At 56.4% G+C, this 18,121-nt stretch overlaps 1 protein-coding gene across 3 annotated transcripts in view; it reads right to left on the reverse strand.

Moving 5' to 3' along the window:
- CMTR1 (cap methyltransferase 1) overlaps positions 1-18,121 on the reverse strand; it is a 57,014-nt gene that overhangs the window by 10,563 nt on the left and 28,330 nt on the right. For all 3 annotated transcript variants that reach the window (XM_040430787.1, XM_040430788.1, XM_040430789.1), the window contains exons 17-22: positions 16,985-17,053; positions 16,775-16,906; positions 16,539-16,661; positions 10,942-11,033; positions 10,376-10,444; positions 9,238-9,285 (exon numbers count right to left, since the gene is read on the reverse strand). In XM_040430787.1, coding sequence (XP_040286721.1) covers positions 9,238-9,285; positions 10,376-10,444; positions 10,942-11,033; positions 16,539-16,661; positions 16,775-16,906; positions 16,985-17,053 — 533 coding nt within the window. The remainder of the gene's footprint in view (positions 1-9,237; positions 9,286-10,375; positions 10,445-10,941; positions 11,034-16,538; positions 16,662-16,774; positions 16,907-16,984; positions 17,054-18,121) is intronic.

Here is an 18,121-nt window from a genome sequence, read left to right on the forward strand (position 1 = left end):
ATGAGGGGAGGGTAACAGCCTCTGGAGGAGGGGATGAGGGGAGGGTAACAGCCTCTGGAGGGGGATGAGGGGAGGGTAACAGCCTCTGGAGGATGGGGATGAGGGGAGGGTAAGAGCCTCTGGAGGAGGGGATGAGGGGAGGGTAACAGCCTCTGGAGGAGGGGATGAGGGGAGGGTAACAGCCTCTGGAGGAGGGGGATGAGGGGAGGGTAAGAGCCTCTGGAGGAGGGGATGAGAGGAGGGTAAGAGCCTCTGGAGGAGGGGATGAGGGGAGGGTAACAGCCTCTAAAGGAGGGGATGAGGGGAGGGTAACAGCCTCTGGAGGAGGGGGATGGGTAACAGCCTCTGGAGGAGGGGATGAGGGGAGGGTAACAGCCTCTGGAGGAGGGGGATGAGGGGAGGGTAAGAGCCTCTGGAGGAGGGGATGAGGGGAGGGTAAGAGCCTCTGGAGGAGGGGATGAGGGGAGGGTAAGAGCCTCTGGAGGAGGGGATGAGGGGAGGGTAACAGCCTCTGGAGGAGGGGAGGGTAACAGCCTCTGGAGGAGGGGATGAGGGGAGGGTAACAGCTTCTGGAGGAGGGGATGAGGGGAGGGTAAGAGCCTCTGGAGGAAGGGATGAGGGGAGGGTAAGAGCCTCTGGAGGAGGGGATGAGGGGAGGGTAACCGTCTCTGGAGGAGGAGATGAGGGGAGGGTAAGAGCCTCTGGAGGAAGGGATGAGGGGAGGGTAAGAGCCTCTGGAGGAGGGGATGAGGGGAGGGTAAGAGCCTCTGGAGGAGGGGATGAGGGGAGGGTAAGAGCCTCTGGAGGAGGGGATGAGGGGAGGGTAAGAGCCTCTGGAGGAAGGGATGAGGGGAGGGTAAGAGCCTCTGGAGGAGGGGATGAGGGGAGGGTAACAGCCTCTAAAGGAGGAGATGAGGGGAGGGTAAGAGCCTCTGGAGGAGGGGATGAGGGGAGGGTAAGAGCCTCTGGAGAAGGGGGATGAGGGGAAGGTAAGAGCCTCTGGAGGAGGGGGATGAGGGCAGGGTAAGAGCCTCTGGAGGAGGGGATGAGGGGAGGGTAAGAGCCTCTGGAGGAGGGGGATGAGGGGAGGGTAAGTAAGAGCCTCTAGAGGAAGGGGGTGAGGGGAGGGTAAGAGCCTCTGGAGGAGGGGGATGAGGGGAGGGTAAGAGCCTCTGGAGGAGGGGGATGAGGGCAGGGTAAGAGCCTCTGGAGGAGGGGATGAGGGGAGGGTAAGAGCCTCTGGAGGAGGGGGATGAGGGGAGGGTAAGTAAGAGCCTCTAGAGGAGGGGGGTGGGTAACAGCCTCTGGAGGAGGGGATGAGGGGAGGGTAAGAGCCTCTGGAGGATGGGGATGAGGGGAGGGTAACAGCCTCTGGAGGAGGGGATGAGGGGAGGGTAACAGCCTCTGGAGGGGGATGAGGGGAGGGTAACAGCCTCTGGAGGATGGGGATGAGGGGAGGGTAAGAGCCTCTGGGGGAGGGGATGAGGGGAGGGTAACAGCCTCTGGAGGAGGGGATGAGGGGAGGGTAACAGCCTCTGGAGGAGGGGGATGAGGGGAGGGTAAGAGCCTCTGGAGGAGGGGATGAGGGGAGGGTAAGAGCCTCTGGAGGAGGGGATGAGGGGAGGGTAACAGCCTCTAAAGGAGGAGATGAGGGGAGGGTAACAGCCTCTGGAGGAGGGGGATGGGTAACAGCCTCTGGAGGAGGGGATGAGGGGAGGGTAACAGCCTCTGGAGGAGGGGGATGAGGGGAGGGTAAGAGCCTCTGGAGGAAGGGATGAGGGGAGGGTAAGAGCCTCTGGAGGAGGGGATGAGGGGAGGGTAAGAGCCTCTGGAGGAGGGGATGAGGGGAGGGTAACAGCCTCTGGAGGAGGGGAGGGTAAAAGCCTCTGGAGGAGGGGAGGGTAACAGCCTCTGGAGGAGGGGATGAGGGGAGGGTAACAGCTTCTGGAGGAGGGGATGAGGGGAGGGTAACAGCCTCTGGAGGAGGGGATGAGGGGAGGGTAACAGCCTCTGGAGGAGGGGATGAGGGGAGGGTAACAGCTTCTGGAGGAGGGGATGAGGGGAGGGTAACAGCCTCTGGAGGAGAGGATGAGGGGAGGGTAACCGTCTCTGGAGGAAGAGATGAGGGGAGGGTAAACGTCTCTGGAGGAAGAGATGAGGGGAGGGTAAGAGCCTTTGGAGGAAGGGATGAGGGGAGGGTAAGAGCCTCTGGAGGAGGGGATGAGGGGAGGATAACCGTCTCTGGAGGAGGAGATGAGGGGAGGGTAAGAGCCTCTGGAGGAGGGGAGGGTAAGAGCCTCTGGAGGAGGGGATGAGGGGAGGGTAACCGTCTCTGGAGGAGGAGATGAGGGGAGGGTAAGAGCCTGTGGAGGAAGGGATGAGGGGAGGGTAAGAGCCTCTGGAGGAGGGGAGGGTAAGAGCCTCTGGAGGAGGGGATGAGGGGAGGGTAACAGCCTCTGGAGGAGGGGATAAAGGAGGGTAACAGCCTCTGGAGAATGGGATGAGGGGAGGGTAAGAGCCTCTGGAGGAAGGGATGAGGGGAGGGTAAGAGCCTCTGGAGGAGGGGAGGGTAAGAGCCTCTGGAGGAGGAGATGAGGGGAGGGTAAGAGCCTCTGGAGGAGGAGATGAGGGGAGGGTAAGAGCCTCTGGAGGAGGGGATGAGGGGAGGGTAACTGCCTCTGGAGGAGGGGATGAAGGGAGGGTAACAGCCTCTGGAGGAGGGGATGAGGGGAGGGTAACAGCCTCTGGAGGAGGGGATGAGGGGAGGGTAACAGCCTCTGGAGGAGGGGATGAGGGGAGGGTAAGAGCCTCTGGAGGAGGGGATGAGGGGAGGGTAAGAGCCTCTGGAGGAGGGGATGAGGGGAGGGTAAGAGCCTCTGGAGGAGGGGATGAGGGGAGGGTAAGAGCCTCTGGAGGAAGGGATGAGGGGAGGGTAAGAGCCTCTGGAGGAAGGGATGAGGGGAGGGTAAGAGCCTCTGGAGGAGGGGATGAGGGGAGGGTAACAGCCTCTAAAGGAGGAGATGAGGGGAGGGTAAGAGCCTCTGGAGAAGGGGATGAGGGGAGGGTAAGAGCCTCTGGAGAAGGGGGATGAGGGGAAGGTAAGAGCCTCTGGAGGAGGGGGATGAGGGCAGGGTAAGAGCCTCTGGAGGAGGGGATGAGGGGAGGGTAAGAGCCTCTGGAGGAGGGGGATGAGGGGAGGGTAAGTAAGAGCCTCTGGAGGAAGGGGGTGAGGGGAGGGTAAGAGCCTCTGGAGGAGGGGGATGAGGGGAGGGTAAGAGCCTCTGGAGGAGGGGGATGAGGGCAGGGTAAGAGCCTCTGGAGGAGGGGATGAGGGGAGGGTAAGAGCCTCTGGAGGAGGGGGATGAGGGGAGGGTAAGTAAGAGCCTCTAGAGGAGGGGGGTGGGTAACAGCCTCTGGAGGAGGGGATGAGGGGAGGGTAAGAGCCTCTGGAGGAGGGGGATGAGGGGAGGGTAACAGCCTCTGGAGGAGGGGATGAGGGGAGGGTAACAGCCTCTGGAGGGGGATGAGGGGAGGGTAACAGCCTCTGGAGGATGGGGATGAGGGGAGGGTAAGAGCCTCTGGAGGAGGGGATGAGGGGAGGGTAACAGCCTCTGGAGGAGGGGATGAGGGGAGGGTAACAGCCTCTGGAGGAGGGGGATGAGGGGAGGGTAAGAGCCTCTGGAGGAGGGGATGAGGGGAGGGTAAGAGCCTCTGGAGGAGGGGATGAGGGGAGGGTAACAGCCTCTAAAGGAGGAGATGAGGGGAGGGTAACAGCCTCTGGAGGAGGGGGATGGGTAACAGCCTCTGGAGGAGGGGATGAGGGGAGGGTAACAGCCTCTGGAGGAGGGGGATGAGGGGAGGGTAAGAGCCTCTGGAGGAGGGGATGAGGGGAGGGTAAGAGCCTCTGGAGGAGGGGATGAGGGGAGGGTAAGAGCCTCTGGAGGAGGGGATGAGGGGAGGGTAACAGCCTCTGGAGGAGGGGAGGGTAAAAGCCTCTGGAGGAGGGGAGGGTAACAGCCTCTGGAGGAGGGGATGAGGGGAGGGTAACAGCTTCTGGAGGAGGGGATGAGGGGAGGGTAACAGCCTCTGGAGGAGGGGATGAGGGGAGGGTAACAGCCTCTGGAGGAGGGGGATGAGGGGAGGGTAACAGCTTCTGGAGGAGGGGATGAGGGGAGGGTAACAGCCTCTGGAGGAGAGGATGAGGGGAGGGTAACCGTCTCTGGAGGAAGAGATGAGGGGAGGGTAAACGTCTCTGGAGGAAGAGATGAGGGGAGGGTAAGAGCCTTTGGAGGAAGGGATGAGGGGAGGGTAAGAGCCTCTGGAGGAGGGGATGAGGGGAGGATAACCGTCTCTGGAGGAGGAGATGAGGGGAGGGTAAGAGCCTCTGGAGGAGGGGAGGGTAAGAGCCTCTGGAGGAGGGGATGAGGGGAGGGTAACCGTCTCTGGAGGAGGAGATGAGGGGAGGGTAAGAGCCTGTGGAGGAAGGGATGAGGGGAGGGTAAGAGCCTCTGGAGGAGGGGAGGGTAAGAGCCTCTGGAGGAGGGGATGAGGGGAGGGTAACAGCCTCTGGAGGAGGGGATAAAGGAGGGTAACAGCCTCTGGAGAATGGGATGAGGGGAGGGTAAGAGCCTCTGGAGGAGGGGATGAGGGGAGGGTAAGAGCCTCTGGAGGAGGGGAGGGTAAGAGCCTCTGGAGGAGGAGATGAGGGGAGGGTAAGAGCCTCTGGAGGAGGAGATGAGGGGAGGGTAAGAGCCTCTGGAGGAGGGGATGAGGGGAGGGTAACTGCCTCTGGAGGAGGGGATGAAGGGAGGGTAACAGCCTCTGGAGGAGGGGATGAGGGGAGGGTAACAGCCTCTGGAGGAGGGGATGAGGGGAGGGTAACAGCCTCTGGAGGAGGGGATGAGGGGAGGGTAAGAGCCTCTGGAGGAGAGGATGAGGGGAGGGTAAGAGCCTCTGGAGGAGGGGATGAGGGGAGGGTAAGAGCCTCTGGAGGAGGGGATGAGGGGAGGGTAAGAGCCTCTGGAGGAAGGGATGAGGGGAGGGTAAGAGCCTCTGGAGGAAGGGATGAGGGGAGGGTAAGAGCCTCTGGAGGAGGGGATGAGGGGAGGGTAACAGCCTCTAAAGGAGGAGATGAGGGGAGGGTAAGAGCCTCTGGAGGAGGGGATGAGGGGAGGGTAAGAGCCTCTGGAGAAGGGGGATGAGGGGAGGGTAAGAGCCTCTGGAGGAGGGGGATGAGGGCAGGGTAAGAGCCTCTGGAGGAGGGGATGAGGGGAGGGTAAGAGCCTCTGGAGGAGGGGGATGAGGGGAGGGTAAGTAAGAGCCTCTAGAGGAAGGGGGTGGGTAACAGCCTCTGGAGAAGGGGGATGAGGGGAGGGTAACAGCCTCTGGAGGAGGGGATGAGGGGAGGGTAACAGCCTCTGGAGGAGGGGATGAGGGGAGGGTAACAGCCTCTGGAGGGGGATGAGGGGAGGGTAACAGCCTCTGGAGGGGGATGAGGGGAGGGTAACAGCCTCTGGAGGGGGATGAGGGGAGGGTAACAGCCTCTGGAGGATGGGGATGAGGGGAGGGTAAGAGCCTCTGGAGGAGGGGATGAGGGGAGGGTAACAGCCTCTGGAGGAGGGGATGAGGGGAGGGTAACAGCCTCTGGAGGAGGGGGATGAGGGGAGGGTAAGAGCCTCTGGAGGAGGGGATGAGAGGAGGGTAAGAGCCTCTGGAGGAGGGGATGAGGGGAGGGTAACAGCCTCTAAAGGAGGAGATGAGGGGAGGGTAACAGCCTCTGGAGGAGGGGGATGGGTAACAGCCTCTGGAGGAGGGGGATGGGGGAGGGTAACAGCCTCTGGAGAAGGGGATGAGGGGAGGGTAACAGCCTCTGGAGTAGGGGATAAGGGGAGGGTAACAGCCTCTGGAGGAGGGGATGAGGGGAGGGTAACAGCCTCTGGAGGAGGGGATGAGGGGAGGGTAACAGCCTCTGGAGGAGGGGATAAGGGGAGGGTAAGAGCCTCTGGAGGAGGGGATGAGGGGAGGGTAACAGCCTCTGGAGAATGGGATGAGGGGAGGGTAAGAGCCTCTGGAGGAGGGGATGAGGGGAGGGTAAGAGCCTCTGGAGGAGGGGAGGGTAAGAGCCTCTGGAGGAGGAGATGAGGGGAGGGTAAGAGCCTCTGGAGGAGGAGATGAGGGGAGGGTAAGAGCCTCTGGAGGAGGGGATGAGGGGAGGGTAACAGCCTCTGGAGGAGGGGATGAAGGGAGGGTAACAGCCTCTGGAGGAGGGGATGAGGGGAGGGTAACAGCCTCTGGAGGAGGGGATGAGGGGAGGGTAACAGCCTCTGGAGGAGAGGATGAGGGGAGGGTAACCGTCTCTGGAGGAAGAGATGAGGGGAGGGTAAACGTCTCTGGAGGAAGAGATGAGGGGAGGGTAAGAGCCTTTGGAGGAAGGGATGAGGGGAGGGTAAGAGCCTCTGGAGGAGGGGATGAGGGGAGGATAACCGTCTCTGGAGGAGGAGATGAGGGGAGGGTAAGAGCCTCTGGAGGAGGGGAGGGTAAGAGCCTCTGGAGGAGGGGATGAGGGGAGGGTAACCGTCTCTGGAGGAGGAGATGAGGGGAGGGTAAGAGCCTGTGGAGGAAGGGATGAGGGGAGGGTAAGAGCCTCTGGAGGAGGGGATGGTAACCGTCTCTGGAGGAGGAGATGAGGGGAGGGTAAGAGCCTCTGGAGGAAGGGATGAGGGGAGGGTAAGAGCCTCTGGAGGAGGGGATGAGGGGAGGGTAACCGTCTCTGGAGGAGGAGATGAGGGGAGGGTAAGAGCCTCTGGAGGAAGGGATGAGGGGAGGGTAAGAGCCTCTGGAGGAGGGGATGAGGGGAGGGTAAGAGCCTCTGGAGGAGGGGATGAGGGGAGGGTAAGAGCCTCTGGAGGAGGGGATGAGGGGAGGGTAAGAGCCTCTGGAGGAGAGGATGAGGGGAGGGTAAGAGCCTCTGGAGGAAGGGATGAGGGGAGGGTAAGAGCCTCTGGAGGAGGGGAGGGTAACAGCCTCTAAAGGAGGAGATGAGGGGAGGGTAAGAGCCTCTGGAGGAGGGGATGAGGGGAGGGTAAGAGCCTCTGGAGAAGGGGGATGAGGGGAGGGTAAGAGCCTCTGGAGGAGGGGGATGAGGGCAGGGTAAGAGCCTCTGGAGGAGGGGATGAGGGGAGGGCAAGAGCCTCTGGAGGAGGGGGATGAGGGGAGGGTAAGTAAGAGCCTCTAGAGGAAGGGGGTGGGTAACAGCCTCTGGAGAAGGGGGATGAGGGGAGGGTAACAGCCTCTGGAGGAGGGGATGAGGGGAGGGTAACAGCCTCTGGAGGGGGATGAGGGGAGGGTAACAGCCTCTGGAGGGGGATCAGGGGAGGGTAACAGCCTCTGGAGGATGGGGATGAGGGGAGGGTAAGAGCCTCTGGAGGAGGGGATGAGGGGAGGGTAACAGCCTCTGGAGGAGGGGATGAGGGGAGGGTAACAGCCTCTGGAGGAGGGGGATGAGGGGAGGGTAAGAGCCTCTGGAGGAGGGGATGAGAGGAGGGTAAGAGCCTCTGGAGGAGGGGATGAGGGGAGGGTAACAGCCTCTAAAGGAGGAGATGAGGGGAGGGTAACAGCCTCTGGAGGAGGGGGATGGGTAACAGCCTCTGGAGGAGGGGGATGGGGGAGGGTAACAGCCTCTGGAGAAGGGGATGAGGGGAGGGTAACAGCCTCTGGAGTAGGGGATAAGGGGAGGGTAACAGCCTCTGGAGGAGGGGATGAGGGGAGGGTAACAGCCTCTGGAGGAGGGGATGAGGGGAGGGTAACAGCCTCTGGAGGAGGGGATGAGGGGAGGGTAACAGCCTCTGGAGGAGGAGATGAGGGGAGGGTAACAGCCTCTGGAGGAGGGGATAAGGGAGGGTAACAGCCTCTGGAGAATGGGATGAGGGGAGGGTAAGAGCCTCTGGAGGAGGGGATGAGGGGAGGGTAAGAGCCTCTGGAGGAGGGGAGAGTAAGAGCCTCTGGAGGAGGAGATGAGGGGAGGGTAAGAGCCTCTGGAGGAGGAGATGAGGGGAGGGTAAGAGCCTCTGGAGGAAGGGATGAGGGGAGGGTAAGAGCCTCTGGAGGAAGGGATGAGGGGAGGGTAAGAGCCTCTGGAGGAGGGGATGAGGGGAGGGTAAGAGCCTCTGGAGGAGGGGATGAGGGGAGGGTAACAGCCTCTGGAGGAGGGGATGAGGGGAGGGTAACAGCCTCTGGAGGAGGGGAGGGTAACAGCCTCTGGAGGAGGGGATGAGGGGAGGGTAACAGCCTCTGGAGGAAGGGATGAGGGGAGGGTAACAGCCTCTGGAGGAGGGGATGAGGGGAGGGTAAGAGCCTCTGGAGGAGGGGATGAGGGGAGGGTAAGAGCCTCTGGAGGAGGGGATGAGGGGAGGGTAACAGCTTCTGGAGGAGGGGATGAGGGGAGGGTAACAGCCTCTGGAGGAAGGGATGAGGGGAGGGTAACCGTCTCTGGAGGAAGAGATGAGGGGAGGGTAAACGTCTCTGGAGGAAGAGATGAGGGGAGGGTAAGAGCCTCTGGAGGAAGGGATGAGGGGAGGGTAAGAGCCTCTGGAGGAGGGGATGAGGGGAGGATAACCGTCTCTGGAGGAGGAGATGAGGGGAGGGTAAGAGCCTCTGGAGGAGGGGAGGGTAAGAGCCTCTGGAGGAGGGGATGAGGGGAGGGTAACCGTCTCTGGAGGAGGAGATGAGGGGAGGGTAAGAGCCTGTGGAGGAAGGGATGAGGGGAGGGTAAGAGCCTCTGGAGGAGGGGATGGTAACCGTCTCTGGAGGAGGAGATGAGGGGAGGGTAAGAGCCTCTGGAGGAAGGGATGAGGGGAGGGTAAGAGCCTCTGGAGGAGGGGATGAGGGGAGGGTAAGAGCCTCTGGAGGAGGAGATGAGGGGAGGGTAAGAGCCTCTGGAGGAAGGGATGAGGGGAGGGTAAGAGCCTCTGGAGGAGGGGATGAGGGGAGGGTAAGAGCCTCTGGAGGAGGGGATGAGGGGAGGGTAAGAGCCTCTGGAGGAGGGAATGAGGGGAGGGTAAGAGCCTCTGGAGGAGGGGATGAGGGGAGGGTAAGAGCCTCTGGAGGAGAGGATGAGGGGAGGGTAAGAGCCTCTGGAGGAAGGGATGAGGGGAGGGTAAGAGCCTCTGGTGGAGGGGATGGGGGAGGGTAACAGCCTCTGGTGGAGCAGATATTTGGAGGCTGTTTCTGGCTCATTACCTCAAGAAGATCTTCTGTATTTCCTCTAGTCGGTAGACTTCTTTAACGCTGTTGGAGAAGCACAAAAGATCAGCTTTTAATACGGAGGGAGATAGATTTTTAACCCCTTAAGAATGTGGCCCAGATTGGTACTTAAAGGGGTTGTCCGGGTTCAGAGCTGAACCCGGACATCCCTCCATTTTCACCCCGGCAGCCCCCCTGACATGAGCATCGGTCGGAGCAGTTCATGCTAAATCGCGCAGGGCAAAGGTATTTTCAGGAGTTCCGGTGACGTACCCGGGCTCTCCATGGGGCTGCCAGGAACCTTGGTGACATCACCGGCTCTGATGGGCGGGCTTTAGCGCTGCCCTAGCCAGTAAAACGGCTAGGCCAGCGCTAAAGCCCGCCCATCAGAGCCGGTGACGTCACCGAACACACTGCTGAGCGGAAGTTTCTGCCCGGCAGTGTGTTATTGCTGCGCGATCTAGCGCAGGGCAAGGGAGCACGAGATGCTAGCCTCAGGGGGGCTGCCTGGGTGAAAATAAGGGTATGTCCGGGTTCAGCTCCGAACTCGGACAACCCCTTTAAGACAGTTGACCAGGACATTTTTTATTGATAGTCTATCTTCAAGACAGGTCATCAACATCAGATCGGCGGAGGTCCAACCCCCAGCATCTCTACGATCGGCTGACTGCAGCTCCACAGCTCCACTCATTGTGTATGGCCGGAGCTGGTTACTGCAGCACGATCTCTTAGGTAACGCCCTGTGCTGCGGCGTATTAGGTAACGCCCCCTGTGCTGCAGCGTATTAGGTAACGCCCTGTGCTGCGGCGTATTATGCATTCCACTGGTGGCGGTGACCGAGGGAGCCGAAGTGCGTAGACGCCACAGTCAGCACTGCTCCTGTGATGTACTATTACAGCACGGGGGGGAAGGGGTTAATAAGCATTCTGTAACTTTCTGATATACTTTGTGTTTCAAGGTCTCTACTTGCTGTCAGTGAATGGGAGCACTCATTGCTTAGATCCAGAGCCTGACCTAGCCCTGCTTGCACAGCGGAGACACCTGGAGAGCGATTTGTTTAGATTGTCTGCCCCGACACACTGTGACGATAGAGAGAGGAGGTAGTGGAGGTGACATCCCCTAGTGTTGTACCCACCGGATGGGGTTCATATCCGGCCGACTGGGCTTAGAAACGGCCTTCACAAACTTCTCAGCCAGCTGCATCCTGAGGAAGGAGAGGACACATTAATAACCCCCATCATCCTCCGCAGACACTGGAAGAAATCAGTCACTTTATCCACATTCTGTGATGTCTGACAAAATTCTCATTTCAATTCCTCGCCACTTGCTGTCAGTGAATGGCAATGTTTACATCCAGAGCTTGCTAGCGTGCTCGGCTGAGACGGGTGCAGGGCCTGTTACAGTGCACCAGGACAGGTCTCTTAGTCTCCTGAACCTTGCAAGAGTGTTCTATTCACTGACAGGAAGCAGAAATCCCCAAAGAATCAAGGAATTGAAACACTAAGGGGGAGATTTATCTGGCTGAGTTGCCCATAGCAACCACAATCAGATTCCACCTTTCGTTTTTGACAGCGTCTGGTTGCTATGGTAACTGAGCCGGCTCTATTTGACACCAGTTTGATAGTGTATTAGAAGGCGATAAATAAGCCCCCGTGTTCTGCAGATTCGGGGTCTGGCGGGCGGCGATGCCCCAGGACTTACCTCTGGGTGAAGTGCTGCGGTCGGACGTCCATGCCGTTAAGGAAGAGCACGTCCAGGATATGAACGGCGCTGATCTTCCTCTGTGCTTTACCCTGCCGGTCACAGAAAGAGATCTTTACTGGGGGACAACCAACATGGCCGCCACTACAGCGCTAATGTAGCAATCAGGAGCAAGGGGTGTACGAGCACATAACCGGGCACTTGGCACGTCCAGGGGCTCTGGGGGCCACTATGGGCCATTATCCGCTATGTACCAGAATTAGAAATGGCGATGTCGTTGTTTCTTAATTACTGCTGTATTTTTGTGACGTCACACCGGCTTCTGCCATGAGGCGGGGGGATGGCGGTTTACTGCGGGGCACGGGGGCCTCTGGCTCCTGTCCCCGCCGTTCAACCTCATAGGCCTAATGACATCATCACAAGCTCCTTTGTCAGGAAGCAGCAACTAAGGGCCTGTACAACTAAGGGCCCGCGCGACTAAGGGCCCGCCCGACTAAGGGCCCGTGCGACTAAGGGCCCGTGCGACTAAGGGCCTGTACGACTAAGGGCCCGCGCGACTAAGGGCCCGTGCGACTAAGGGCCTGTGCGACTAAGGGCCTGTGCGACTAAGGGCCTGTACGACTAAGGGCCTGTGCGACTAAGGGCCCGCGCGACTAAGGGCCCGCGCGACTAAGGGCCCGCGCGACTAAGGGCCCGCGCGACTAAGGGCCCGCGCGACTAAGGGCCCGCGCGACTAAGGGCCCGTGCGACTAAGGGCCCGTACGACTAAGGGCCTGTGCGACTAAGGGCCCGTGCGACTAAGGGCCCGTGCAACTAAGGGCCTGTGCGACTAAGGGCCCGTGCGACTAAGGGCCTGTACGACTAAGGGCCTGCGTGACTAAGGGCCTGTGCAACTAAGGGCCCGTGCGACTAAGGGCCCGCGCGACTAAGGGCCTGCGCGACTAAGGGCCTGCGTGACTAAGGGCCTGTACGACTAAGGGCCTGTGCAACTAAGGGCCTGCGCGACTAAGGGCCTGTGCGACTAAGGGCCCGTACGACTAAGAGCCTGTACGACTAAGGGCCCGTGCGACTAAGGGCCTGTGCAACTAAGGGCCTGTACCTGCAGCAGAGCATATGGTTTGTTTGGTAGATCTATGTATGGCACTACTGGGGGGAAATACCTGGTGATGGGAGGGAGAGTATTATATATGGGGGCATTATACTACGGGGGGGAGCATTATATATGAAGGGGAAGACGATTATATATATATAGGGGTATTATACTACGGGTGGGGGGAGCATTCTATATGGAGGCATTATATTAGAGGGGGAGACCATTATATATGGAGGCATTATACTAGGGAGACCATTATATATGGAGGCATTATACTAGGGAGACCATTATATATGGAGGTATTATACTAGGGAGACCATTATATATGGAGGTATCATACTAGGGAGACCATTATATATGGAGGTATTATACTAGGGAGACCATTATATATGGAGGCATTATACTAGGGAGACCATTATATATGGAGGCATTATACTAGGGAGACCATTATATATGGAGGCATTATACTAGGGAGACCATTATATATGGAGGTATTATACTAGGGAGACCATTATATATGGAGGTATTATACTAGGGAGACCATTATATATGGAGGCATTATACTAGGGAGACCATTATATATGGAGGTATTATACTAGGGAGACCATTATATATGGAGGTATTATACTAGGGAGACCATTATATATGGAGGTATTATACTAGGGAGACCATTATATATGGAGGCATTATACTAGGGAGACCATTATATATGGAGGTATTATACTAGGGAGACCATTATATATGGAGGCATTATACTAGGGAGACCATTATATATGGAGGTATTATACTAGGGAGACCATTATATATGGAGGTATTATACTAGGGAGACCATTATATATGGAGGTATTATACTAGGGAGACCATTATATATGGAGGTATTATACTAGGGAGACCATTATATATGGAGGTATTATACTAGGGAGACCATTATATATGAAGGCATTATTTTAGAGGGGGAGACCATTATACACTGAGCAAAAATATAAACGCAACACTTTTGGTTTTGCTCCCATTTTGCATGAGCTGAACTCAAAGATCTGAAACATTTTCTACAGACACAGAAGACCCGTTACTCTCAAATATTGTCCACACATCTGTCTAGATCTGTCCCACCTGAGCGCTTCTCCTTTGCCGAGATGATCCATCCCACCTCACAGGTGTTGCATATCAAGGTGCTGATTAGACAGCATGAATATTGCACAGGTGTGCCTTAGACTGCCCACAATAAGAGGCCACTCTGAAATGTGCACCGTCTTTTTCCTCATACAGTGGAGCCCATCTCCGTGGCATAGAGTTGATCAGGTTGCTGATTGTGGCCTGTGGAATGTTGGTCGGCTCCTCTTCTGTGTGAAGTTGCAGGATATTGGCAGGAACCGGAACACGCTGTCGTATACGCCGATCCAGCCATCCAAAACCTGCTCAATGGGTGACATGTCCGGTGAGTATGCTGCCATGCAAGTACTGGGATGTTTTCAGCTTCCAGGAATTGTGTCCAGATCCTTGCACTATGGGGCCGTGCATTATCATGCTGCAACATGAGGTGATGGCCGTGGATGAACGGCACAACAATGGCACAAAAATGCCCCTGTGTTTGTTGTCCATAACATACGCCTGCCCATACCATAACCCCACCGCCACCATGGGCCACCCCATCCACAACGTTGACGTCAGCAAACCGCTCACCCACACGACGCCACACACGCTGTCTGCCATCTGCCCTGAACAGTGAAAGCCGGGACTCCTCCGTGAACAGAACGCCTCTCCAACGTGCCAGACGCCATCGAATGTGAGCATTTGCCCACTCAAGTCGGTGACGGCAACGAACTGCAGTCAGGTCCAGACCCCGACGAGGACGACGAGCGTGCAGAAGAGCTTCCATGATACGGTTTCTGACAGTTTGTGCAAAAATTCTTTGGTTAGGCTCCATTCAGATGTCCGCAAATGGGTCCGCCTCCGTTCCGCAATATTGGGAGCGGGTGCGGACCCATTCATTCTCAATGGGGCAGAACGGGATGTGGAGAGCACACTATGTGCTCTTCGCATCCGCATTTCCAAAGCGCTGCCCCCAAACTTCCGGACAAGAATAGTTAGTTCTATGGGGGTGCCGGCTGGGTGTATTGCGGATCCGCAATACACCACGGACGTGTGAATGGACCCTTATGCAAACAGATTGTTGCTGCAGCTGTCCGGGTGGCTGGTCTCAGACGATCATGGAGGTGGACATGCTGGATGTGGAGGTCCTGGGCTGGTGTGGTTACACGTGGTCTGCGATTCTGAGGCCGGTTGGATGTGCTGCCAAATTCTCTGAAACGCCTTTGGAGACGGCTTATGGTAGAGAAATGAACATTCATTGCGCGGGCAACAGCTCTGGTAGACATTCCTGCAGTCAGCATGCCATTTGCACGCTCCCTCAAACGTTGCGACATCTGTAGCATTGTGCTGTGTGATCAATCTGCACATTTCAGAGTGGCCTTTTATTGTGGGCAGTCTAAGGTACAACTGTGCAATATTCATGCTGTCTAATCAGCACCTTGATCTGCCACACCTGTGAGGTGGGATGGATTATCTCGGCAAAGGAGAAGCGCTCACTAACACAGGTCTAGACAGATTTGTGAACAGTATTTGAGAGTAATGGGTCTTCTGTGTCTGTAGAAAATGTTTCAGATCTTTGAGTTCAGCTCATGCAAAATGGGGGCAAAACCGAAAGTGTTGTGTTTATATTTTTGCTCAGTGTATATGAGGGTATTATACTACGGGGGGAGGGAGCATTATATATGGAGGCATTATACTAGAGGGGAAAACCATTATACAAGGGGGTATTATACTAAGGGGGGGGGGGAGCATTATATATGGAGGCATTATACAGTCCTGATCAAAAGTTTAAGACCACTTGAAAAATGGCAAAAAAACATATTTTACATTGTTGGATCAATGTAAAATATGATTTTTTTTGCCATTTTTCAAGTGGTCTTAAACTTTTGATCAGGACTGTACTAGAGAGGGAGACCATTATATATGGGGGTATTATACTACAGGGGGAGCATTATATATGAAGGCATTATATTAGAGGGGGAGAGCATTATATAAATGGGGGTACTATAGGGGGCATTATTAAAGGGGTCCTCTCACTTCAGTAAGTGGCAGTTATCATGTAGAGAAAGTTAACACAAGCCACGTACTAATGTATTGTGATTCTCCATGTTGCTTCCTTCGCTGGCTGGATTCATCACATTATACACAACTCGTTTCCAGGGTTACAGACCACCCTGCAATCCATCAGTGGTCTGTAACCATGGAAACGAGCCGTGTATAATGTGATGGGAAAATGAATCCAGCCAGCGAAGGAAGCGACATGGAGAATGACAATACATTAGTACGTGGCTTGTGTTAACTTTCTCTACATGATAACTGCCACTTACTGAAGTGAGAGGACCCCTTTTAATATTGGGGGTACTGAGGTGACATTATTATTGGGCACAATATGGAGGGCATTACTACTAATGGGATTGCTATGGGGGCACTATTAATACTGAGGGCAGTCAGTTATTTGGGGGGGGGGGGGACTCTGTTTAGCAATATTATTTCTACAGTGTAGTGTCTGTGGTCATTGGGGAGCACAGCGGGCGCAGTACTGGGGGTGGCAGCAGGATGACAATGTTGGGACACCAGGGAGGATGATGGAGAAGTGAGGAATGTAAGATGTCTGTTTGTCAAACTCTGCAGAGACGAGCTGGAAGAAGTTATCATGGCGGTCTGGGCTGAATGGAGAAGATGAGAGGAGCATTCACTGGATGTGAGAGGTGTGGGGGGCTACATTCTGCTGTATGTTTAGCCGCGCATTATGTAATGTCCCCCCATACAGGACTCGTGCACACGACCGCATTCTCTGTCTGCATCTGATCCAGATTTTTTGCGGACTGAATGCAGTGCCCATGGTGTGAAACAGTGGGGCCACAAGAAGACATCACTATAATGTGTGGGGACCCCATACAGTATAATATCTCCTTGTGGCCCCCATACTATATAGAGCAATGTCTCCTTGTGGCCCCCATACCATATAGAGCAATGTCTCCTTGTGGCCCCCATACCATATAGAGCAATGTCTCCTTGTGGCCCCCATACCATATAGAGCAATGTCTCCTTGTGGCCCCCATACCATATAGAGCAATGTCTCCTTGTGGCCCCCATACCATATAGAGCAATGTCTCCTTGTGGCCCCCATACCATATACAGCAATGTCTCCTTGTGGCCCCCGTACTATATAGAGCAATGTCTCCTTGTGGCCCCCATACTATATAGAGCAATGTCTCCTTGTGGCCCCCATACCATATAGAGCAATGTCTCCTTGTGGCCCCAATACCATATAGAGCAATGTCTCCTTGTGGCCCCCATACCATATAGAGCAATGTCTCCTTGTGGCCCCCATACCATATAGAGCAATGTCTCCTTGTGGCCCCCATACTATTCTATAGAACGTATGGCCTGCATCACATTTACCGCTCACCTCGCCTTTCAGCTCATTGACAATCTCCACAGACAGGAGGGTGTCGCGGGGTAGCTCCGTTTTTAGATCCAGTTTAGTCCAGCGATCAGAAGGACGACCCCCCCAGGTGTAGATCTGAGACCTCTGAGGAGATAGTGACACAAGGGGTTAAATAAAACAACCTGCATCGTACATTCACGCTTCATCTCGCTGCCCCTGACCACCAGCGGTATAACGTGGCACGTGTACATTCTTACCCCTAATCCTAGGAGGAACTTCTGCTCGCTCCCGGACACCATGCACCTGTAGTCCAGCACGTGGCTCAGCTTCTCCAGGGTCTTGTTCGTCAGGGGGGTCGGCTTGTTACTGTAAACGTCAATGTCCCGGCTCTAGAAACAGAAGGACGGGCGCCATGTTCATGTACAGTAAGATGGAGTAAGAGAAGCCGCGGGGGAGCGAGGACCTACCTGGACCAGCTGGAAGAACTTGGCCCTAGCGTCACTGTTAGTCGGGGCCACTCGAGCTTGGTCAGGAATCTGGAAGGAGAAACAACATGGATGACGAGATGTACTGTCAGAAGGAAAGGAGGGCAGAAGGAAAGGAGCGCAGAAGGGAAAGGAGCGCAGAAGGAAAGGAGCGCAGAAGGGAAAGGAGCGCAGAAGGGAAAGGAGCGCAGAAGGAAAGGAGCGCAGAAGGAAAGGAGCGCAGAAGGGAAAGGAGGGCAGAAGGAAAGGAGGGCAGAAGGAAAGGAGGGCAGAAGGAAAGGAGCGCAGAAGGAAAGGAGCGCAGAAGGAAAGTAGGGCAGAAGGAAAGGAGGGCAGAAGGAAAGGAGCGCAGAAGGAAAGGAGCGCAGAAGGAAAGGAGCGCAGAAGGAAAGGAGCGCAGAAAGAAAGAAGCGTAGAAGGAAAGGAGCGCAGAAGGAAAGCAGCGCAGAAGGAAAGGAGCGCAGAAGGAAAGGAGCGCAGAAGGGAAAGGAGCGCAGAAGGGAAAGTAGCGCAGAAGGAAAGGAGCGCAGAAGGGAAAGGAGCGCAGAAGGAAAGGAGCGCAGAAGGGAAAGGAGCGCAGAAGGAAAGGAGGGCAGAAGGAAAGGAGCGCAGAAGGAAAGGAGCACAGAAGGAAAGGAGCGCAGAAGGAAAGGAGGGCAGAAGGAAAGGAGGGCAGAAGGAAAGGAGCGCAGAAGGGAAAGGAGCGCAGAAGGGAAAGGAGCGCAGAAGGGAAAGGAGGGCAGAAGGAAAGGAGGGCAGAAGGAAAGGAGCGCAGAAGGAAAGGAGCGCAGAAGGAAAGGAGGGCAGAAGGAAAGGAGGGCAGAAGGAAAGGAGCGCAGAAGGAAAGGAGCGCAGAAGGAAAGGAGCGCAGAAAGAAAGAAGCGCAGAAGGAAAGGAGCGCAGAAGGAAAGGAGCGCAGAAGGAAAGGAGGGCAGAAGGAAAGGAGCGCAGAAGGGAAAGGAGCGCAGAAGGGAAAGTAGCGCAGAAGGGAAAGTAGCGCAGAAGGAAAGGAGCGCAGAAGGGAAAGGAGCGCAGAAGGAAAGGAGGGCAGAAGGAAAGGAGCGCAGAAGGGAAAGGAGCGCAGAAGGAAAGGAGGGCAGAAGGAAAGGAGCGCAGAAG

The sequence above is a fragment of the Bufo bufo genome, chromosome 4, assembly GCF_905171765.1.
Source record: "Bufo bufo chromosome 4, aBufBuf1.1, whole genome shotgun sequence".
Taxonomy (NCBI): Eukaryota; Metazoa; Chordata; class Amphibia; order Anura; family Bufonidae; genus Bufo; species Bufo bufo.